At 47.4% G+C, this 23,799-nt stretch overlaps 1 protein-coding gene across 3 annotated transcripts in view; it reads left to right on the forward strand.

Annotated features, from left to right (window-relative positions):
- Window positions 1–23,799, forward strand: part of FCHO1 (FCH and mu domain containing endocytic adaptor 1) — a 48,415-nt gene that overhangs the window by 10,971 nt on the left and 13,645 nt on the right. For all 3 annotated transcript variants that reach the window (XM_081846547.1, XM_081846546.1, XM_081846548.1), the window contains 17 exons: window positions 7,060–7,151; window positions 9,921–9,995; window positions 10,655–10,796; window positions 10,958–11,110; window positions 13,840–13,944; window positions 14,988–15,086; window positions 15,899–15,995; window positions 16,238–16,282; window positions 16,522–16,594; window positions 16,700–16,724; window positions 18,035–18,089; window positions 18,795–18,970; window positions 19,615–19,639; window positions 19,935–19,997; window positions 20,095–20,146; window positions 20,798–20,889; window positions 22,028–22,591. In XM_081846547.1, the coding sequence (XP_081702673.1) occupies window positions 7,060–7,151; window positions 9,921–9,995; window positions 10,655–10,796; window positions 10,958–11,110; window positions 13,840–13,944; window positions 14,988–15,086; window positions 15,899–15,995; window positions 16,238–16,282; window positions 16,522–16,594; window positions 16,700–16,724; window positions 18,035–18,089; window positions 18,795–18,970; window positions 19,615–19,639; window positions 19,935–19,997; window positions 20,095–20,146; window positions 20,798–20,889; window positions 22,028–22,591 (1,933 nt within the window). The remainder of the gene's footprint in view (window positions 1–7,059; window positions 7,152–9,920; window positions 9,996–10,654; window positions 10,797–10,957; window positions 11,111–13,839; window positions 13,945–14,987; window positions 15,087–15,898; window positions 15,996–16,237; window positions 16,283–16,521; window positions 16,595–16,699; window positions 16,725–18,034; window positions 18,090–18,794; window positions 18,971–19,614; window positions 19,640–19,934; window positions 19,998–20,094; window positions 20,147–20,797; window positions 20,890–22,027; window positions 22,592–23,799) is intronic.

Genomic DNA, 23,799 nt, shown 5'->3' on the forward strand with positions numbered 1-23,799 from the left:
GACCGAGGAGGAACAACAACTTGGTGCAGTCGGTGGAAGGTCTACCCAGTAACCAAAATGTCTCTGCAACTCTTCAGCTGGAACTGCAATGGTTTGAACCACCCTCGAAAAAGGGGCCAAGTATTTCATTTACTAAAGAAGGAACATCTAGACGTAATCTGTTTACAAGAAACTCACATTGCCAGGATACATAGAAAACTTTTAACAAACAAGAGATTAGGACAAGAATTTATATCATCAGATAGAGTCAAGAAAAGAGGAGTTGTGATTTATGTCAAGGAAAAATTTGAACCAAAATTGATCTTTAAGGATGACCAAGGAAGATACCTGGCAGTGGAAATCCAAATTTATGGAGAAAAAATATTGATTGTCGGAGTTTATGCACCAAATGAGGGGAAGGCTGAATTCTTTAAGAAGTTGCATGAGACTTTAATGGACTTTTTGGACTTTAAAATTATAATGATGGGTGACATGAATGGAGTCGTCTCTACAAACATGGATAAGGCCCAAAGACAAACAATATCTAATGACGGAAGACTACCAAAGACTTTTTTTGACCTGACTGACACTATGGATCTGATCGATATTTGGAGAACTAGGAACCCTCTGGAAAGGGAGGGGACTTTCTTCTCTGAAGCAAAAATGACATGGACTAGAATTGATCAAATATGGATTTCTAGTAATCTGGCATCAAAGGTTAAAAAAACAGAAATCTGCCCAAAGACCTGCTCTGACCATAATGCTGTCAAGATGGAAATGAAACTGACAACAGCTGGAACCTTTAGATGGAGAATGAATGACACTCTCTTTGGAGATGGGGAAATTTGCAAAAAGGCCCAAGAAACACTTAAAGACTACTTCGAGATCAATTTGAGATCAGACACAGAAAAAAGAATCATTTGGGACGCAAGTAAAGCCGTGATGCGTGGCTTCCTAATACAACAGAATTCAATAAAGAGGAAAAAGCAGAATGAGAAGAAAGAGAAAATTTGGAATCTAATAAAAGAAGGGGAGAAGAAATTGAGATCTAAGCCTAAATCCCAGGAGATATTAAGAGAAATAAAATTCTATCAAACACAATATATGGAATTGACGAACCAGGAAATAGAATGGAAAATTAAACAAATGAGACAAAAGACTTTTGAATCTGCAGATAAATGTGGGAAGCTACTGTCTTGGCAACTGAAAAAGAGACAAAAATTGAACACAGTGACATCACTCGAAGTAGATGGGAAGTCTATTAATAAACCAAATGAGATAAGTAATTGTTTTCAAAGTTTCTTTAAGAAATTATACAAACAAGGGCCAAAAAATGAACAGGAGATAGAAGAATTTATTGGAAAATACGGACTATCAAAAATCTCTGAAAACAACAGAAGGAGTTTAAACGAGAAAATTACAGACCAAGAAATAGAGAGTGCCATCCAGGATATGAAGCTGGGAAAATCACCAGGACCAGATGGACTAACTGCGAGATATTATAAAGTATTGAAGGATTGGTTAATACAACCATTGAAAGAAGTCTGCAACCAAATTTTGGAGGGGAAAAAGGCTCCCGAATCGTGGAAGGAAGCATTCATCTCACTTATACCAAAGACAGAAACTGAGAAACATCAAGTCAAGAATTACCGCCCTATATCACTTTTGAACGTGGATTATAAAATTTTTGCAGACATTCTAGCAAAAAGATTCAAAAAAGTGCTGTTAGAGGAGATTCACAGGGACCAAACAGGCTTTCTACCAGGCAGACATTTGTCAGACAATGTGAGGAATATTATAGATATTCTAGAACTTTTGGAAACTGACATAAATAGAAAAGCTGTTTTGATTTTTGTGGATGCAGAGAAAGCCTTTGACAATATTTGTTGGAGTTTTATGAAGAGGAATCTCCAAGGAATGGGGGTAGGCAAGAACTTTGAAAATGGTATAAGTGCAATTTATTCTGAGCAAAAGGCCAAACTTATTGTAAATGGTATGGTTATGGATGAAATTCCAATAGAGAAAGGGACACGACAGGGATGCCCAATTTCCCCTCTATTGTTTATATCGGTACTGGAGGTTTTCCTTAACATGATTAGAAGAGACCAGCTGGTTAAAGGTATACAGGTCGGAACTAAACATTATAAGCTAAGAGCATTTGCAGATGACCTAGTCTTGACACTACAACAGCCAGAAACTAGCACAAAAAGAGTTTTGGAACTTATTGAAATATTTGGTCAGGTAGCAGGTTTTAAATTGAATAAACACAAGACAAAGGTGTTGGAAAAAAATCTCACGGTGGGGGAAAAAGATAGTTTTCAAAGAGAAACGGGTTTGGAAATTACTAAAAAGGTAAAATATCTGGGGGTGAATTTAACATCTAAGAATGTGAATCTATTTAAAGATAATTATGAGAAATGCTGGGCTGAAGTGAAGAAAGATTTCGATATATGGTCAAGATTGAGACTTTCCTTGTTAGGCCGAATTGCTGTAATCAAGATGAATGTATTGCCGAGATTGTTGTTTTTGTTCCAGACATTGCAAATTTTAGATAAGATGGACTGTTTCAAGAAGTGGCAGAAAGATATATCTAAATTTGTCTGGCAGGGCAAAAAACCCAGAATTAAATTCAAGATTTTGACTGATGCAAAGGATAGAGGGGGCTTTGCCCTGCCGGACTTAAAACTTTATTATGAAGCAGCAGCTTTTTGCTGGCTGAAACCATGGCTACTTCTTGAGAATACAGATATTCTGGACTTGGAAGGTTATGATAATAGCTTTGGTTGGCATGCATATTTATGGTATGACAAGGTAAAGGTACACAGAAATTTTAAAAATCATATTATTAGGAAAGCATTGTATAATGTATGGAATCGATATAAAGATTTGTTTGAAAGTAAAACTCCCAGGTGGCTGTCACCAATGGAAGCTAAGGCGGTAAAAAGATTGAACATGGATACAGACTGGCCAAAATATTGTGAAATTATAGAATATGATGGTGAAAAGTTGAAATTACAGAGTTTTGAGAAATTGAAACCTAAAGTCCGAGACTGGTTACATTATTACCAGATTAATGAAACTTTTAAGCAGGACAGAAAACTAGGATTTCAGAAGGAGAGGTCAAAGTTAGAAACAGAATTGCTAGAACCCAATACTAAGAATTTGTCTAGAATGTATAATCTGCTGCTAAAATGGAACACACAAGATGAAACGGTTAAATCAGCCATGATTAAGTGGGCACAAGATATTGGTCATGATATTATGTTTGCTGACTGGGAGCAGTTATGGACCACAGGTATTAAATTTACGGCATGTAGTGCCCTGAAAGAGAACATAATGAAAATGATCTATAGGTGGTACATGACCCCAGTCAAGCTTGCAAAGATATATCATTTGCCCAATAACAATTGCTGGAAGTGTAATGAATGTGAAGGAACTTTTTATCACCTTTGGTGGACCTGCCCAAAGATTAAGGCCTACTGGGAAATGATCTATAATGAAATTAAGAAAATCCTTAAGTGGACATTTGTAAAGAAACCGGAGGCTTTTCTCTTGGGCATGGTCGGCCAATTGGTACCAAAGAAAGATAGGACCTTTTTTATGTACGCAACAACAGCAGCAAGAATCCTTTTGGCGAAGTATTGGAAGACTAAAGAATTACCTACTCTGGAAGAATGGCAGACCAAGGTGACTGAATTTATGGGACTGGCAGAGATGACCGGCAGAATCCGTGACCAGAAGAAAGAGACAGTGGAGGAGGACTGGAAAAAATTTAAAATCTATCTTAAAAATTGTTGTAAAATTTCGGAATGTTAAGATGTCAGGGGATTGGACACTAAGAATTACAGCTATAAATCGAAATTTATAAAGCGGAAACTCTTTTTAAAGAGAATTAAATATAAAAATGGGATGAAGAATTGCTAAAAATTTTGAAATTTGGATGCAGTGAAGGGGAGGTTTGGGGAAGTCGCATTATGTTTGTTTTGTTTTTTTTCTATGTTGTAAAATTAATAAAAATTATTTAAAAAAAAAAAAAAAAAAAAAAGAGCTGTTTGACAGTGGAATTTGCTGCCAAGGAGTGTGGTGGGGTCTCCTTCTTTGGAGGTCTTTAAGCAGAGGCTTGACAACCATATGTCAGGAGTGCTCTGATGGTGTTTCCTGCTTGGCAGGGGGTTGGACTCGATGGCCCTTGTGGTCTCTTCCAACTCTATGATTCTATGATTCTATGAGACTGAGAGCCATTTTCAGATATCTGAAGGGCTGCCACATGGAAGAGGGAGAAAGCTTGTTTTCTCCTGCTCTGGAGGGGAGGATTGGAACCTGTGGCTTCAACTTACAAGAAAGGAGATTTTGACTAAGCATCAGGAAAAGAAAGGAGGTTCTTTTATTTCTTTAATTTTATTTAATTCATTTTATATACTGCTCTTCATCCTAAGATCTCAGGGCAGTCCATAAAATACAGGGGAAAAGTAAGTCCAACAAAGCAGCTTCTGTTCCTCTCAAAAGCTCCCCTGCGCCTGTCCCCGGTCAGCAGCAGGATACTGGGCTGGGGTGCTCGGCTTGCTGCTTAGCGGGATCTGCGTCCTGCGTGAAGCCACCTGCTGACTCAAAAGCTCCGGGTCTGAGTTCAGGCGTGTTGTGGGTCAAAGGCCCTCCAAGCAACGTGCGCAAAACAAAACAAAACAACAGCTCCTCTCTGTGACTCCCGGGACACCCAGTGCCAGCCGCAAGTAAACAGAGCGGGCGTCAGGGTGGTGCCACCGGGGGGGGGGTGGCAGGCGCCATTGTCTGCGGATGCAGCTGGGAGATTCCAAAACAGCCGGAGGAACAGGCAGTAAATCTCTCCTTCTGCCCCCCCCTTTCTCCTCCCCAGTGAGCCCCAGGGGGCAGAAGTGTCCCTCTCTCCCTCCTCCCTCCTCAGAAGATGGCAGGGGGTTGGGCTGGATGACCCCTGGGGTCCCTTCCAGCCCCACAAGGTGGGTCCGGCTGAGGGGGGCAGGGCCAGCCCCCCTCCCCCAGCAAGCCAAACCCTGGCTTCTCCCAGGTCCTGGTGGAGCCCCACGACGACCCTGCGAGGTTGGGGAGGCTGGGAGAGGCTTTGCAGCCGGGCGGGGGTTATTTGAACCCTGGCCTTTCCCAGGTGATAGTCCGGCACTCTAACCACTACGCAACATTGCCTCTCTTAGATTGAACAAAACGAAAGCAAGGCTCGGATTATCTAAGCTGCTGGACTCAGCAACGTCTGTGCAAAACCACTGAGTCGCACCCCTCCCCTTAAGAAGGAAAGCCAAAGTGCCTGAATAAAAGGGCGGATTTGAAATAGGAAGGCCAGTAGTGACTACACTGACTGGCGGCAGCTCTGCAGTCCTTTGTTCAGATTCATGAGGACTATAAACTTTCCCTGTTTCAACAGTCTCTTCTCCGCCCTGGAGACTCACTCTGTTTTTCAAGGGGCTGGATGGCAGCTCAGCTGCTTTGAAGGTCCCAGGTTCAATCCTCAACAGCATCTCCACTGTGGGTCATAGAATGATATAGCTGGGGGACTCCCAAGGGTCATCTAGTCCAACCCCCTGGTATCTCAACTAAATCAGCCATGACTGATGCTGACAACCTGCTGCTGCTGGTCAAGGTCCGCATTGCTGTGCTGAACGGACCCAGAGGTCTGGCTGGTTCTGAGGCAGCTTCTGATTCTTCTCTTTAAGCCAAGTGTTTGTTCAGAATGATGAGGACTAGGATCTTGCTTTATTTTTAAAGGGGAAAGTCTGCTGGGGCTGTCCCCCTGAGTCTAAACTGCTCAGCGCAGACAACACCGCGTTGCGATGGAGCAGTGGTCCTGCTCGCATCCTGGGAAGGCTTCCGACCCGCCTTCTCTCTTTCTGTGCCCTCCGGAACTCCCTGCCACAGGGCGTGGCCTTGCAACCACCTTGCAGGGCTCAGAAAGGCATGGAAGGATGCAGAAAAAGAATGCACAGGACCTGTTTTGTCACTCAGCCATCAACGCCAAAGCCGCCTCTGCAGGGAGGCGGGTTGCCTAGCGACCGCGGACACACACACCTTGCCATCTCCCCAGGAGGAATGCCAAGGAGGGAGATTTGCTCTGCAGGGGGCGGTTGGGCAGGGGTTGTGATTGACAAGGGACGTGGGGGAGCAGAAGTCCACCCCCAGAGACCCAGGCTCCACGCACAGAGCAGGGGGGGGGAGAGAAGGCTGGTTGGGAAGCTGAGCATTAAAAGGAGAGGGAGGGTAGATTTGGGGGAGCTCTCTCTCTCTCCATATACTATATCATAGAGTCATAGGGCTGTGGGGGACCCTGAGGGTCATCCAGTCCAGCCCCCTGCCATGCAGATATCTCAACTCTGCGCACATTCCAGCTGGTCAACATCCTTGACCTGGACGTTATGCTTCTGCGGTTTCAGCCCAGAATATGCACCACCCTGAGCTCTTCCAGTGAAGGGTGGCACACAGATTTAATAAGTCACATGAGCTTTTTTGGGCTGCTGCTGCTGCTCCCTCACAAGCCAACTCAAAACTGGGCTCAACCCCATCTCACCACATGGCTTCAGGATAAAAAGGGCCCTATCCTGTTTCAAAATGCGCATGCAGCAGACGTCATTGGATGGCAATGGGGCAGCTGTCTGTGCAGAGGCTTCTTACCCAAGAAAGGACAAAAACTGCTTGTTGGCATTACCTGTGCGGCAGGTGCAGGGATGCGTCCCTCTGGGTGTGGCTGCACCAATGGGAGTTGGGAAATACAGAGCATTTATGAATTACGTTTCTGCGCTGCCCTTTGCTGGATGGTATGCTACCAAAATGCATCGCAGAATAACAAGCAAAACAGTAACTTTGCAATGCACAGCTTTAAAAGCCACAGATTTAATCCGCCTGGTTTCAGCGTGAGAAACTCAGATATATAAGCCAGGTGCCAAATGGCTCCTCCAACCAAGGCTGCAGTTGCCATGGGGGGGGGGGGAGACAGCTCCAAAGTCGTATTTTGGGTCCCTGAAATGTTGGTTCCTGGCGGGGCAGCCCCCGTTATTCTAGAGCCACGCCTCATTTTTGCCTTCTTGCTTTTCACCGCAGGGCGAGAAGAACCATGGCTTTGACATCCTCTATCACAACATGAAGCATGGGCAGATCTCGGCAAAGGAGCTGGCGGACTTCGTGCGGGAGAGGTACTGACGGCCGGGGGGGGGGGCAGAGCTCCGTCCACTTCCTCCTTTCGCCCCTCCCCAGTCTGCAAACCATCACCCACTTATCAAAGCACCAATTTCCTACTGCCAGTTTGCTCACAGAGCCCTGGTTTGCAAATCTCCCTGACACTGCAATTGGGGGTCAATTTTGCAAGAGCTGAGCTGCCGGCCTGAAGGAGATCTCTTTGCAAGACCTCTTCTCCATAACTCGCCCATAGCTTGCCTGAGGTTTTTTGTTTCCTTTTGGCAAAGACGTTTCATTTCATAAGATTTTTTATTGTTGTGATTGGATTTTGCAGCCAAACTCCCTAAGTCTGTTATTGGCTGGAGAAGAGTGGCTGGAGGCAGGGATCCAGTCAAAGCAAGGCAGATCTTTATTTTTCTGCTGCAACAGAGATCCCTGCCCTTCTTGCAAGGAGACACAGTGCCCTGGGATCTTTTGATAAAGGGCGGTATAACAGTTGAGTAAATAATAATGAAATAATTTCATTTTGTGATGTATACAAAACAGCTGGGAAATAAAATGTGAAGAACAGAATTGTAGAATGGGCACATAGATAAGAGCCTGAGCATAGGATGGAGGGGCTCATAAAATCGTAGTGTTGGAAGGTTCCCCTGAGGGTCATCTAGTCCAACCCTCTGCAATGCAGGAATCACAACTAAAGCACCCGGGACAGATTAAAGCTCCCAGCATCAGCACCCCAGCAGATCTCGCTTCTCTGTTTGTCGAAGCTTTGGATCCAGCACAGAGCAAGCAAATAATGGAATCCTAGAGTTGGAAGGGACCACAAGGGTCATCTAGTCCAACCCCCCGATATGCAGGGATTTTTTGCCCAATGTGGGGCTCGAACCCATGACCCTAAAATTTAGAGTAGTCATAGAATCATAGAATCCTAGAGTTGGAAGAGACCACAAGGGCCATCGAGTCCAACCCCCTGCCAAGCAGGAAACACCATCAGAGCACTCCTGACATATGGTTGTCAAGCCTCTGCTTAAAGACCTCCAAAGAAGGAGACTCCACCACACTCCTTGGCAGCAAATTCCACTGTCAAACAGCTCTTACTGTCAGGAAGTTCTTCCTAATGTTTAGGTGGAATCTTCTTTCTTGTAGTTTGGAACCATTGCTCCGTGTCCGCTTCTCTGGAGCAGCAGAAAACAACCTTTCTCCCTCCTCTATGTGACATCCTTTTATATATTTGAACATGGCTATCATATCACCCCTTAACCTCCTCTTCTCCAGGCTAAACATGCCCAGCTCCCTTAGCCGTTCCTCATAAGGCATCGTTTCCAGGCCTTTGACCATTTTGGTTGCCCTCCTCTGGACACATTCCAGTTTGTCAGTGTCCTTCTTGAACTGTGGTGCCCAGAACTGGGGCATGCTGAGCTGTCCCAGTTGCACAGGGGTTAAAATAAGCCCAAGAAAAGAATACTAGTGTTCTTGGATTATCAAGCCTAGTTGCGGATTTATAAAAGTTTCCTTGTGTTGATTCAACAGAAGCAAAGAAACCTTTGCAGAATTCATGCCAGGTGCTTGTTCATTCCTTCTTCCCATGCAATTTCTTTTAAGGGGGAGAAATCTTGCAAAGCAAGGAAAATCTCAGGTGTTGCTCTTTTTTTAACCGACCAGCACCCCAAATCTGTGTTTGAGAAGCCTCTGTTCCTAATCTGGCATGGATGGGGTTTCTAAATCTGCAAAAGTATGTTTGCAGGAGGGAAGGAAATGGCTTTGCGTCTCCTCCAGTAACCACTGGGGGGCAGAGCTGCACCTCTCTTGATCCCAGGTCCCAGCTGGAATCACCCAAATCAATGGCCAGGTATGTTTATATGTGGGTAGCTTCTAAGTGCAGAATCTGGCCTGGGCTGTGTTTCTCTCTCCTTTTAAGCAGCATCAAGCATCTTCCTTCAATTGCATGCCAAAAATCCCCACCAGGCCCTTCATTTTTTGCTCTCCAGTGCTATGTCAGGTAATCCCACCTGTTCTCTGTTTCCCCAGAGGAGTGAAATTATAAGAACTCGATCCTGTTCCTTTTTTGGGAGGCGGTCAAGATGAAAATAGCCATAAATGGTCAAGGGATGGTTGGAGCAATTCTTCCAGGAGGGACTTTTTGGTTCAGAGAAAAAGCAAGGAAGAGGTAGAAGTTTATAAAGGTAGAGAGAGAGAGAGAAAGAGAGAGAGAGAGAGAGATTTTTTTTTTTTACAGATTAGTATAAAGAAGAAGAAAGAAAGAAAGAAAGAAAGAAAGAAAGAAAGAAAGAAAGAAAACACAATATATCAGCAATAGTGAAATGTCATTAAAATAGAAATGGGATTACTAAAATATAAAAAACATAGATAGATAGATAGACTTATTGTATCCCTTGTGTATATGTTTCGATAAATACTTTCCAAATATCACTAAATTTGTCCCTAGAAAACCTGGAAGTGCTCCGTTCCTAGGTTGCGAGAGTTGATCAGAGCCGTGCATTGCATGGAGAAAGTGGAGAGAGGAAAGGATTTCTCCCTCTGTAGAAAAAACCTAAACTGGCAGATGCCCCACAAATGTTGGAATATTCAGGGCAGATAATTCATGCAGCATGCAGTTATTAACTGTGGAACTCCCTGCCACAGGAGCCAATGTAGGTGGCTTTAAAAGGGTTCCTTGTGATCCACAAGGGCTTTTCAGACAATCTTGGGCTCTTCGAGATCCCGCTCCGGAACCCTCCTTATTCCTCCTCTTCCTCTTCCCTCCTCTGCTCCTTTCTTCTCCGCAGGGCGGCTGTAGAGGAGACCTATGCCAAGTCTATGGCCAAGATGTCCAAGATGGCCGGAAACAGCACTCAGCTGGGGTGAGCCCTAGATAACAGAACCGCAGAGTCGGAGGGACCCCCAGGGATGAGTACCGGCACTCCCCCCCCCCAAAAGCACTAACAACAACAACAGTTTTATTATTTGTACCCCACCCATCTGCCCGGGGGAGGGGGTATTGTTTCGCTGTTTTGCTTCTAATTATTTTCTTGTTTCTGCCCTGTATTTTATTCTGTGAACCGCCCCTGAGATCTGAGGATGAAGAGCAGTACATAAATCTAATTTTTACTGTGTTTTTAATATTTTGTTGGGAGCTGCCCAGAGTGGCTGAGGCAACCCAGTCAGATGGGCAGCATATGAATTTAATTAATTAATTGCCCCAGCCATTCTGGGCAGCTTCCAACAAAATATAAAAACAGTAAAACATCACATTATTATTATTATTATTATTATTATTATTATTATTATTATTATTGATTTGCAGTATTTTATAGCTCCTCACAGAATGTTTTCCGTTCCTGGAGCGGGGGAACAGAGCAATACAAAATACGCAAGGGGCAGAAACGGCTAAAAATTGTGGAAAGGGGGCCAGTGAACTGCATGGTGGTTTCTTCTCAAGGCAAGTGAAGCAGATGTTGATTAACATTTCCGGTTGGGCTCCTTTCTCTCCCCTGCGCCCCCCACCCCCAAACCCACCCAGGACTTTTGCCCCCCTCTGGGAGGTCTTCCGCATCTCCTCGGACAAGCTGGCTCTGTGCCACGCGGAGCTGGTGAAGAAGCTGCAGGATTTGATCAAGGAGATTGGGCGCTATGGGGACGAGCAGCTGCGGGCGCACAAGAAGGTAGCGGGGGCCGCGTTGGGGGGATGTGGGGGCCGGCTGACGTCTCGTGGATAAACCTGCCTGACCAGTTCAGCACAATACTGATCCCCACCCCACCCCCGCAAACCCACCAAAGTATTCTCTGTGTATCCCCCACCCCACTCTGGCCGTCCCATCGCCAGTCCAAGGACGAGGTGGCCGGGACCCTGGAAGCGGTCCAGATCCTGCAAGGAGCCGCTCAGCACCTCCCCAAAGCCAAGGAAACATACAGCAGCCGCTGCCAAGAGCTGGATCGCTTGCGGAGAGAAGGGGGCAGCCAGAAGGAGATCGACAAGGTGACCCTGGGGGGCAACCGGGGGGGGGGGAGATTGTGTGTGAACAGGGGAGGGGGCTGCACACCTAGGTCGCCGTCAGAGGTGAGGGATGTTCGGCTCAGCTCTCTGGGTGGCTGAAGCAGAGACATTTGAGTGATCTTGCGAAAGGGCATCCGTGTGGGTGTGTAGAAGGGGTGAAATATGGCACTCCTTCCTTGCGCTCAGTTCCCAGGGCAGATTGCAGTGTTAAAATACCATGTTGAAATCAGGTAGGTAGCTGTGTTGGTCTGACGCAGCTGAAATAAATAAAAAAATAAAATAAAATAAAATAAAATAAAATAAGTTGTCCAATAGCACCTTAGAGACCAACTACGTTTGTTCTGGGTATAACCAGGGGTCAGCAAACTTTTTCAGCAGGGGGCTGGTTCACTGTCCCTCAGACCTTGGGGGGAGGCAGACTATATTTTTGGGGGGGCAGAAATGAACGAATTCCTACGCCCCACAAATAACCCAGAGATGCATTTTAAATAACAGCACACATTCTACTCATGTAAAAACACGCTGATTCCCGGACCGTCCGAGGGCTGGATTGAGAAGGCGATTGGGCCGGATCTGGCCCCCGGACCTTAGTTTGCCTACCCATGGTATAAGCTTTTGTGTGCATGCACACTTCTTCAGATACACACTTTAACAATCAGTTGAAGCAATTTACAGTCCGGAGGCTGAATCCTCGCTTCATCCCTCTCTCTGTGTGTTGGTCGATGCCTTTCTGCCTGTCTGCCTGTCTTACTAATAAATCATGTTTATCTAATTACCTAGTTGACTATCATATATCTCTCTTCCTGATTAATCACCTATGTATTCTACTAATCATCTATCATTCATCTAATTAATCATCTTTTTTACTAATTATCATTTATCTTATTAATCATCTGTCTATTATCTACTTTACTGATTAGCTATCATCTCTTTTTCTTAATCATCTCTTGAACTATTCTACTAATTATCTGTCTAGCTGGGCTTTTAGGGGAGGGGTGCTACCTCTGGTGGGGGCCAAGTCCTGCTCCTCCTGGGGTGGTTGGCCCAGCTTGGTCCCCCCCCCCCCCGTGCTCAGCTTCCACCTGCGGCTCCTAGAAGCTGCCGTGGCCGCAATCCCATATAGGTAAAGGTAAAGTTAAAGGGACCCTTGACCATTAGGTCCAGTCGTGACTGACTCTGGGGTTGCGGCGCTCATCTCGCTTTATTGGCCGAGGGAGCCGGTGTACAGCTTCCGGGTCATGTGGCCGGCATGACTAAGCTGCTTCTGGCGAACCAGAGCAGCGCACGGAAACGCCGTTTACTTTCCCGCCGGAGCGGTATTTATTTATCTACTTGCACTTTGACGTGCTTTTGAACTGCTAGGTTGGCAGGAGCTGGGACTGAGCAACGGGAGCTCACTCCGTCACGGGGATTCGAACCGCTGACCTTCTGTTCGGCAAGTCCTAGGCTCTGTGGTTTAACCCACAGCGCCACCCGCGTCCCACAATCCCATATTGAAAACACTAAAAAACCACCCCAAAATACGGCTAACAATTGCACAGCACAGACCATTCCAGCTGCTACAGCATTTCCATGGGGTCCGCAGGTGGGAAAGGGGAGTTTGGGAAGTGCTGATCTCTCTTGCTGACGGCTGGGGCGAAAAGCTCAGTCTCTTCTGTGTGATGAAGGTCCCTGATGCCCCTCTGTGAATCCCCCAATTTGGGGGGCAAATGTGGATTATTCTTTTATGCAACAGGGTGGGGAAGAGAAGGAAGGTGCTCCCACGAAACTGCTTGCCAGGCCTGAGGATGTGACAGTCCTAGAACCATAGAATCATTGTCATCAGTTGGAAGGGACCCAAGGGACATCTAGTCCAACCCCCTGCCGTGCAGGAATCTCAGCTATTTAATTAGAAGTGCAGAGATAATCCTGAAAGAATGCAGCAACCCCTCCCCCCAATCCCACTAGCCAATTCAGATTTTTTTGAGCAAATGGTTTTTGGGGGGTTTTATTTTGATTGTGTATTTTGCATTTTTATATTGTTATTTTATCCTGTGAACCACCCTGTGGCTTAGGACCCTCGTACTTATGGGACTGCCTCTCCTGGTCTGCCCCGCAGAGGACATTAAGGTCCATGAAGAACCATACTTTAGAGGTCCCGGGCCCTAAGGAAGTCAGACTATCCTCCACCAGGGCCAGGGCCTTCTCAGTGGTGGCTCCGACCTGGTGGAATACTCTGTCCCAAGAGACCAGGGCCCTGCAGGATTTAACCTCCTTCCGCCGGACCTGTAAGACAGAGCTATTCCGCCTGGCTTTCAATTTGAGCTTAGCCTGATCTTAGCCCTCCCCCTCCCCTTTTTATGAAGATCACCCGCTCTGGGATCCCACAGCTAATTCTCCCCTGGTCTCCTCACTGGCCCAAATAGGACTAATTTAGCCAGCTAGCCCTGGGGATCATCTAATGTTTATTGGATAGATTTCCTCCCTAAATTGATTTTTGAATTCTGAATTTATTGTTATTCATGTTTTATACTGTATTTTATGCTGTTTTTTGTTGCATCAATTAAGTGTTTTAAATTTGTTGTTAGCCACCCTTAGCCTGGTTTTCTGAACCAGGAAGGGCGGGGTATAAATAAAAAATTATTATTATTTATTATTTTGGGGATAAGGGGATGTTCAATTTTTAATAATAATAATAATAATAATAATAATAATAATAATGGTCTCCGCAGGCCGAGCTGAAGTCGCGGAAGGCGGTGGAGGCCCTGCGGAGGGCTGTGGAGAAGTACAACACAGCGCGTAATGACTTTCAGCAGAAGATGCTGGACTCCGCTGTGGTACGGGGGGCTGGGTGGGTGACGGTGGAGGGCGGAGGGTGCCCCAGGGTTCTCCCAGTGTGGCCAGGAGTGCGAATGGGCCCTGGCGATCCGCTCCAAGATTGGCCCCCTCCTGGGCTCCCCGCGTGCAAATCCTTGCAGTGGGTTGTTCCTCCTCTCTCTGCACCCAGAGTCCTTGCAGGATGGGAGCAGCCCCCTTGCCGCAGGCGGCCTGGCTTTGGGATGCAAAGGGGGCAGGGGAGATCTTTGGAAAGGGGTTGGAAATGCGCTGTTGATGCCGTCGCACGGATCCCGGGTGCAGCCGCGATTGGAGGGCCGTGTGTGTGGTTCTGGTCGCCTTGGCTCAAAAAGGATATTGCAGAGTTGGAAAAGGGTTCAGGAAACCACCTCCAAAAGCACAGGGACTTTTCGGTTTAGATTAAAGGCGAGGAAGACCCACGTTGATGAAATCATGCATGGAATGGACAGAGGGGAGAAAGCTTGTCCCCCATTCTCTCATATTATGGAAAAAAACAGAAATTCTTTCTGTGAATTTCTATTCCCTGGAAGGCAGTCCCGGCAGGGAGGGCTCCTCCTCTCTTGCAAGTAAGTAGGGTCCACTGTGAAAACTGGTGTGCATCCAACAAAGCTGAGTGCTGGAAGATTTGGGAAAGGGTGAAAGGAAGGGCTGTTTAACTGTGGAACTCCCTCCCACAGGAGGCAGGGATGGCCAACTTGGATGCTCTTGTGCTCGAATCCTGCTTGTGGGCTTCGCATTGGGGGATCTGGCCCTTGGGAGAACAGAAGGCTGGACTAGATAGTCCAGTTCTTATGTGGTTCCCTCCATGTGTGAGGTATCAGAAGGCGTCAGGGCCAGGCCCTGCTGTGGCCTCGCAAAATCCCCACACGTTCCTTGTCTGCCTCCCCTGCATGGTTTCGGGGGCCCTTTCCTGAGCCTTTCTCATAGAATGGTAGAGTTGCAAGGGACCCCTGAGGGTCATCTAGCCCCCCCCCGCGCAATCCCTCATTGCTGCTTTGCCTCCTCTCTGCCCTCTCCCTCCCAGCGCCTGCAGGAGGTGGAGGAATCGCACCTGGAGCAGATGAAGGTCTTGATTGGCTCCTACGTCCACTCGGTGGAAGACACCCACGTCCAGATTGGGCAGGTGAGAGGCTGTTGCGTTCCCAAAGCAAGGAAGGATTGGACTCTGATTAATAAAAAACACACGAGGCTTGACCAGCAAGACTCTGGGAGGAAGTGTCAATAATAAACTGTCCACCCCTCGGCCCAGGTTGTTTTATTCACAAAAGAACTTTTTACAGAGTGTTCGTAAGAACCAATCAGATTTCCTCTGAGCATTTCGAAAAACCCCATGTGGGAACAAAGTTAGATCAGAAGAAATCCTGTTAACTACAAAGAAACTATTTCGTACTTCAGCATGCATACGTAGTTCAGAGGAAATAAAATAGGAATCAAGGAGGAATGCTTTTAGCAAACAGGAGCGGAAGGATGGCAAGGAAAGATGGGCCTCTTGATCATCTCCTTGTGAACTCTCCTCCTGGCCCTTAGATTAACAAAACCAAGGAAAGGTACACCAGAGAATCTATCTTTATGGCCCAGGTGCCTGGTGGACAACTGGCCTGTGTTTAGAATGCTGATACGTGCCTGTCAGGCAGAGAGAAAGAAAATGGACAGTAGAGAAAATGGGCAGAGATGCAGAGGCTTGTGGGATTTGATCAGAAATTATTGTCCATGACCCAAGCCCAGTCAACGCCATGCTTTCATTGCGGACACAATGGCTTGCTCCGTATGTTCATAATTCCTCATGTAATCCCACCTGACCCCCACAAGAGGCTGGTCGGCCAGCAGGGGCAAGTGGGCTGGGCGCCCCCAGAGGACCCCCGGGTGCTTGGGTGGGTCCGTGGGGGGTCCATCCTGGCCTCAGCCTTGTCTTCTCTCCCCCCTCCCCAACCGCAGGTCCATGAAGAATTCAAGCAGAACATGGAGAACATTGGAGTGGAGACGCTCCTGCGGAACTTCGCCGAGAGCAAAGGGACCGGGCGGCATCCGCCGGGTGGGTTGAACTTCTGGGAGAATAATAGCATTGCCGAGTTGGAAGGGTCCCCCAAATGTCATCTAGTCCAGCCCCCAGCAATGTAGGTGCCGCAGCTCAGGAATCTGCAGCAGATGGATTCGCCCGGATCCTGCAACCGGGAACCAAGTGAAATAAGGACATTTCTCCGGCTTGGCTTGCCTTAACCCAAACGCCTTTAGCCTTTGGCCTCCCCTTTATTCCCCTCTTTCCTCTCCCCGTAGGACCGCTGGATTTTGAGGAGCTGATCATCATTCCTGCGCAGGAAGGCAAGTACGTCTGAGCGTGGGGTGGCAGCACCCCAGATCCAGCCGGGTTGGAAAAGGGGTGCGTGGGACCACCTGGAGGAACCGCCAGATTTTTTGGCATGTGATAACATCCAGAGACCCTTTTATAAAGGACTTTGGAAAGCTTGCGGCAATTTATTATGATTGTGATTTTTTAAGTGTGCAAGCTTTTGGGTTCCACAGCACTCTTCATCAAGGAGCGGCTTCCTCTTTTCTTGCAGGACCCAAGCGAACCCGCAGCAAAGCCTTCCGCATCCCTGGCCTGAGCCGCAAAGAACGGGAGCGGGACTCTGTGTGAGTTGCTCCTCTTTCTCCCCAACCACAGAGAACGATCTCACTCCCCAAGTCTGCGCATGCTCTTCAATCTCTCTCTCTCTCTCCCTCTCTCCTTTTGCCCAGGGAATCTCCAGATGCCGAGTCAGGGGTGAGTAATATTTATCATTAGCCAACAGGACCCACAGGAAAGTGTCGCTGTCTTATCCTAATGCCCCAGCCTGAGGGCCATTCCAGGAGCCAGCCGGCCGGCCAGTCCCTCTCCATAGCTACTCCATTCCATTTCCTGCTTTTTTCTTTTCTTTTTAAGCTGCCACTGAATGTTCCATCGCTCCTGAGAATTGATTGATGGATTGACTGAGTTCATTTCTATGCTGCTTTCCCGCAATGAGCTGTGTCCAAAGCATATTGAAATACAGAGCATAGCATTTCTGAAATTTAATTTTATATATAAAATACAGAGCTTGCCAGTAAATTCAAAAACGACAAAAATCAACAATTTGGCAAATTGGCACAGGATAAATTGAATAGTGCAATGCTCATTCCTTACTGGGCTGTGCTATTTTGCTATAATTAATCATTATTATTGCTGTCATTTATTTGGATTCTTTACCCATCATTTAAAAATACAAAATTCACTGTTCCGTTTTTTGGTGTTAAGCCTTTGGGCACCTGTGGAAGGTGATTAATAAGTAACAAGTAAATTTATCTATCTTATCTCTCTGTAAGTCACCCTTGGCCATTTTGAGAAGGGCGACTAAGAAATTTAATGAAAACTTACAATTATTATTTTATTTCTAACTTTAATGCTATGTTGTTGTCATTTTGTGGAGACTGTATTAATTTTTATTTAATAAAAAGAGAAATATATATTGGGTTCCTTACCCAAATTTCACCATAATTCCCAGGGCAGATTGCAGCATTTATTAAAATCAGTTTAAACAGTTTACTAGGTCGGTCCTAAAAACTGCTACTGTGCCTAAAGAGTAACTGCTGTTTATTTAAAAGGATTTTGAAAAGAGCCTTTTTTATATAAAAAAAATGCAGTTAGGGTACAAATTGAGGAAACCTAGCTGGATTGGCAGGGTAGGAGTAATAATAATAATAATAGTTGTTAAACAATGGTTCTTTCTCGTTCTTCTGTTATTATTGCTTTTTATGACCTTTTAATAAACGAGTTTGGGTTTCAGCTCAATATGTTGAAAGCCTTCAATAAAATTGTTTTTTTAAAAAAAGAAAGAAAGAGCAGCCAGCTGGTTCTGGGAATCAGAGGGTCCTGGGTTCCAGTCTTACGGATCAGAGAATGATGCATCTTTTGCAAGCAAATAATCCATGAGGTTTCACATCTTGGTCTCTCCTCCCATTATTATTTTTTTTGGGGGGGTATTTGAACCCCAAGGAAGATGCTGCCCCAAGAGAAGCTCCCACCCCAAACTTTTGCTCCTTCTCTTCTCTCCTCAGCCCCCCGACGTGGATGAGGAAGGCTTCACTGTCCGGCCCGAAACAAATCAGAACGATATCCTTTGGAATATGTGGCTGCAGGGCCTTCTTCCTCATAAGGGGGGAGTGGGAGGGGTGCTTCAGAAATAGGGGGAGAGGTGGGGTGTCCAGAGTCCAATGGGGAAGACTGTTCCTCTTGTTCCAGAGAAGCATCAATGGGGACATGAATTTACCCCGGAGCTCCGATAAATTGACAGAAAAGCGGAAGCCGTTTTTGGATTATTTGCAAAAAAATAAATATATACCATAACCCAATGAAATTGCAGGCAGGATTTGAAATGTGAGCAATGGGAGGAACATGGCAGTATATGAAATGGAGGAATATGGCTCATTCGCTTGAGACTCTTAATTTCAGGGCCACGTGTTTGAGTCCCAACTTGGGTGAAAGATTCCTGCATTGCAGGGGGCCGGATTAGATGGCCCTGGGGGGCTTCCAGCTCACCAATTCTATGATTAGTCAAAATGTGTGATATTATGCAGTATGTAAAAGGGATGCATGTAAGGGAAAGTGGGAAGCCAAATTATGAGACATGTATAACAGATTTGAAATTTGAAATTAATTGGTTAAAGTTATGAAAATCTAATAAAAAACTTCAGGGCCCCATGTTGGCCAAAAGACTCCTTCATTGCAGCGGGTTGGGCTGGATGACCCTTGGGGTCCCTTCCAACTCTTCTGTGATTCTGTTGCCACCCATTTGGCCCCTTGACTCCATCTCCCCACGCGAACACCCCACCCGCTTCTGCTCCTCCAGCGACTCGGATTATGATGATGAGGAGCCCCACAAGTTCTACATCCGCATCAAGCCGGTGCAGCCCCGGGAGCGGGCCAGCAGCGCCGCGGCCGTGGAGCAGCTCAAGGCCTCCGTGGGGAACCTCATGCTGCCCCCCAGCATGGGGGTGAGAGAGAGAGAAATGAGAAGCGGCAGGCCTGGCCGAAAGACCTTGGTGCCCGTCTCCACTTGTATCCAGATTTTAGCTTTAATTTCTGCACCAGAATTCTGGGCGCTATGGTTCCCAGGACACTATGGTTTCCAGGCGGCCTAGGCGGCCGTTATCTGTGCCTCCCAAGTGTCTCACTGGGACTGACGGGGAGATGTGGTGTAAAGCACTGGGTGCAGGGCGCCCGGTTGACAAAGTCTGCCTGCTTGAGGGAGGGGGTCTGGGAGGGCAAAGGTTTTCTTCTAGACCAGGGCTTGGCGACGTGGTGCCCTCCAGAGCCCCATCTGCCGCGTAACGCCTCTTCCACCTTCGTTGAGGTGCCAACCTGCCCTTTTTCTTGACGCCTGGGGGGAAAAACATCTTTGTTTGGATCTTGATTTATGGCTGCACATTCTCCTGACTGATCACTTATTGCTTTATCCTTTCCCCAAATGGCTTTGAACCTCCCTGCCTTCTCAGAGTAAATTTTACAAAAGGAATAAATAAACCACCCAGGGAGGAAGGCAGCTGTAGGGGCCTGCCCCCGATCTCGATGGTTATGAGCATGGGCTGGGGGCCACAGCACCTTCCTGACCTCTCCCCTTTCTCCCCTCTTTCCGCAGTGCACAATGAAGAGGCATTCTTCCCGTGAGTGTTCTGTCTCGGACTCTTTGGGTGAGGTTGGGAGAGAGGGTTGCCGCTGCGGAACTCCCTGCCACTGGATGGCTTTAGAAGAGGGTTGGACCAAAGCATGGAAGAGGAGGGGGCCAGCTGGGGCTCCTATCCAGGATGGCTCTGCCTGCGCTGTCAGGGCAGCCATGCTTCTGGATCCCAGTTTCTGGGAACTGCAGGAGAGTTGCTCTCGCACTCGGGTCCTGCTTGTGGGTGCTTCCTTTGGGGGCGTCTGGCTGGCGATTCTTAGGTTTTCTTGATTCCTTTCCAGGGCACCTGAAAGCACTTGCCTCGGCCTCAGCCGAGACGGATTCTGACGCAGCCCCTGCCGCAGGTGAGAAAAAGGGGGAGATGGGACACTAGGGGGTGGACCCCCAAACCCTCCAATTCTACGGTTCTCTAAATATATATTTCCAATTTGCTCTGCACAGGGGATAAGTCTGGCAACCCGCAAGCACCTCTCTTCGGCACCCGTATGACAAGGTAACTCTGGGGTCTTCAGAGAGCAGACTCCACTCTGCACTCTGATTGCTGTGTCTGCATGCAAACATCTGCGGAACTCCCTTCCACTTGAGGCCAGTGCTGCCCATTTGACACAGTTGCCCCAGCCGCTCTGGGCAGCTTCCACACACCAAAAACGCAAACAAACCCACAAATATTTTTGTACCCCATTCAGATGTAGGAGGTACAAAAAAACAATTAAAGTGACTAATTAATTAAATTTGTAAACCGCCCTATACCCATAGACCTTAGGGTGGTTTGTGACATAAAATCACTTAAAAGCATGTATTATTATTATTATTATTATTATTATTACTGCTCGATTACAGAAAGCAGTTTGCAAAAGAGAGAAAACAACAAGACCACTGCTGAAAAATTTGCAGCCGTAACCAAAGGCACACAAAGGGAAAGGGAACAACAGAATGGACCAGAACTCCAAACTCAAACTTTCTAAGCTTGTGAGCGTCTTCAGCAGGCGCCAAATAGAACAGAGTGAAGGCGCCTAGCTTGTGTCAAGAGGCAGGGAGTTCCACAGGTTCGGTGCTGGCACACTGAAAGATGGCCAGTTCCACCAATTTTGTTGCCCTTGTTCAGATCACAGTTTCTCAAGTCCAGCGTTTTCTTCTTCCGCAGCTGTGACAGCAAACCTGAGCCCGACGTTCTCCCTGCCAGCGCCCTCTTTGGCCCCCCACTGGAGTCAGCCTTCGAAAACGAGGAGTTTTCAGGTGAAAAAGGTCCCCAGCACCCCTGCATTGCAGGGGGTGGGCTAGATGACCCCGAGGGCCCCTTCCGATTCCCCCAGGTCCTCTCTGAGGCCATATCTGCACCCCTGTGACGCCACTTGAAAGAACTGGCTTCCTCCCCTGAAGAATCCTGGCAGCCGCGGTTTAACCCTCGCAGAGCTACGGCTCCCAGCACCCTTATCAAACTACGGTTCCCGGGAAGCCCAGTGGGCTTGACTTGCATGTCACTCAGGCCACATTCATGCCATGCTATGAAAGCACCGTGATGCCTCTTTGAACAGCTGTAGCGTCCCCAAAGAATCCTGGGAACTGTAGTTTGTGAAGAGTGCTGGTAGTTCTAAGGAAACCCCCTGCACCCAGAGCTACAGTTCTCAGAGTTCCCTGAGAAAAGGAATTGACCTTTTAATGGGGATTGTCACTCTGGGAGAGGGTACTGCGGGGGGGGCTGAGCTCCTAGCAACTCTCAGCACCCTGAGCAAACTATAACTCCCAGGATTCTTTGGAGAAGCCATTTCTCTTTCCCAAACCGTCCTGGATGAATGAATCTGGGACCTTCTGCAAACAATGCCTTTGTCTACAAATAAAGTAAGATTCTAGTCCTCATAGTTTGCATCAAGGGGACGTTTAACGGCCAACCTCTCTTCCCAGAGAACTTTGGGAATTGTGGCTCCGTGAGCGGGAAAAGGTTTTCCCCAGCAACTCACGGTGCCATGAACATACTACACCTCCCAGGATTCTTGGGGGGGGCTGTCTATTGAAAGTGGGGTCGCAGGGCTTTAAGTCTGGCCAAAGTGTAGACAAATAGCAGACTGGGAACTGTAGTGTGGACAGGGGAGCAGAAAGCCATGTCTTTTAAAGGTGTGATGTGGATCTGTAGCGAGATATAGATAGCTAGATCTATACTGATATTTATATTGATATATTGATACAACTATCTATGTCTACCTATATCTATCTATATTTGTTTATCTATCAACATCGATATAGATCTATAGATATATAAATATCAATGCCTATTGATTTTGATATTGACATCTCTATTCTTATTGATACCTATATCGTTATCTGTCTATATGGATATCAATGTCTATTTATTGTACTTCTCCCCCCCCCCCCGCAGCCCCCCGCTCTTACCTGTTGGCCTCCAGCCCCTCCCCCTTCTCCTCCTCGTCCCCCGAGAACGTGGAAGACTCCGGCCTGGACTCCCCGTCTCACCTGGCCACCGGCCCCTCCCCGGATGCCCGCCTCTGGAGCCCCCGGCCTGGCACCCCACAGAGCCCCCCCGGAAAGCACCCCCCCAAGGACGGCCCCCGCTGCTGCCAGCCGGCCGACGACACCCCGGACCCCTGGCTCCCCCAGCCGGGCTCTCAGGAGCTCCCCGAGTGGGCCCACTCCGTCTCGGCCTGGCCCCCGGCGCCCCCTGGGCCTCCCCCGGGCCGGCACGAGTCCCCCTTCAGCGACCCCTTTCTGGAGGCCGCAGCCCCCGGGGGTCGGCGGGGCTGGTCGACTGCAGAGTGTCCCCCGCGGGGGGGCGAGCGCGACAGCTGCCTCTCCTCGAACTCGGCCTCCTCCTCCTCCTCGTCCCCAGCGCCCCCCAGCAGCGGAGACTCCACCAGCCCTTCTCCTTGGGCGCCACGGGGCAGAGACCTGGAGGGCGCCGCCCCAGACCTGCCGTCGGACCCCGGTGAGTTGCCATTTCCTCTTGCCAGGATCCACGCCGCAGGTCGGGTCCCTTCTCATCTGTTGCCTTCGGGTCTGGGTGCGAGACACGTCTTTCTCTGCAGTGGAGAATGAAATCCTAGATGCCTTCATAGCCATAAGAACCATATATTTATTAGTGTCTATTGCACTCTCGTTTTTCTCGTCATTTTGGATCACTGGATAAGAAATCAGTTAAAAGAAGGTGGGGAATGAAAGGTCTGGGTTGACAAGTCTGGGTTTTCTGTCAATCAGTCCATCAATCAATTGGCCGATTTATTACAGGCAACAGAAATAAGAAGTTGGCCAGAGTCTCGGAACAATGGGGGATTTTTTATTATTATTAATAAAAAATAATTTGGGAACTGCTTTTGGACTTTGTGGGAAAAGGTAATGAATGATTTTGGATTGAGAAGAAATGTTATTTGGCACCAGAGAAGATGGATGTTGCTCTGGACTGAATGCTTTAAATAACCTTTTTTTATGTAACCACCAGAAGGAAAATCAGATGCCCCTTTTCTCTTTCTGACTTGCTTCTTCCCATTTTCCTCTTCCCCCCTTTTCTTCACTCTCTTCCTGCTTTTTCTTCTCTTTTTGAAGCTGTTTTTGTCTTTTTTAAAAAACAACAACATTAGTTTTCCACATCTCACAGTATTATTGTAATATTATTATTGTCATTTATTCAATTTACTGGATTCAATTTACATGCTGCCTTTTATGAGGAGACCCCAGGGCGGTTTACAACATTAAAAACACATTCCAGAACGTCAGTGATAAAAACATGATTTTTATGGAAAACATTAAGAGCAAAGGAGATTGTGCAGGACAATCTGGTTTCCCAGCAGATGGTCATCTCTCTGGGATTCTGGAGCTATGATTCCTGCATTGCAGGGAGTTGGGCTGGATGAGCTTTGGGGGTCCCTTACAATTCCACAGTTCTATGAGTCTTGGATTTCTTGGGTCTCACAGGTGCTTCAGTTCCTCTCAACTGCTCTCTTGCCAAACGCCCAGAGCTTGAGATCCTCTCGCTTCCTCCTGCTGTAGTTTTTGCCCCCGGGGGTGATCACATCACGTAGGCGCCATTGATCCCCTTTGACAGCGTGGTTTCCGGGCTGATCGCTCCAGGGCGTCTTCTCCCTTGAAGGCCTTAATAAATCTCATTTCCGAAAGCTCCAAATCTTGCACAGCTCTTTC

The sequence above is a fragment of the Podarcis erhardii genome, assembly GCF_964252035.2.
Source record: "Podarcis erhardii genome assembly, chromosome: 18".
Taxonomy (NCBI): Eukaryota; Metazoa; Chordata; class Lepidosauria; order Squamata; family Lacertidae; genus Podarcis; species Podarcis erhardii.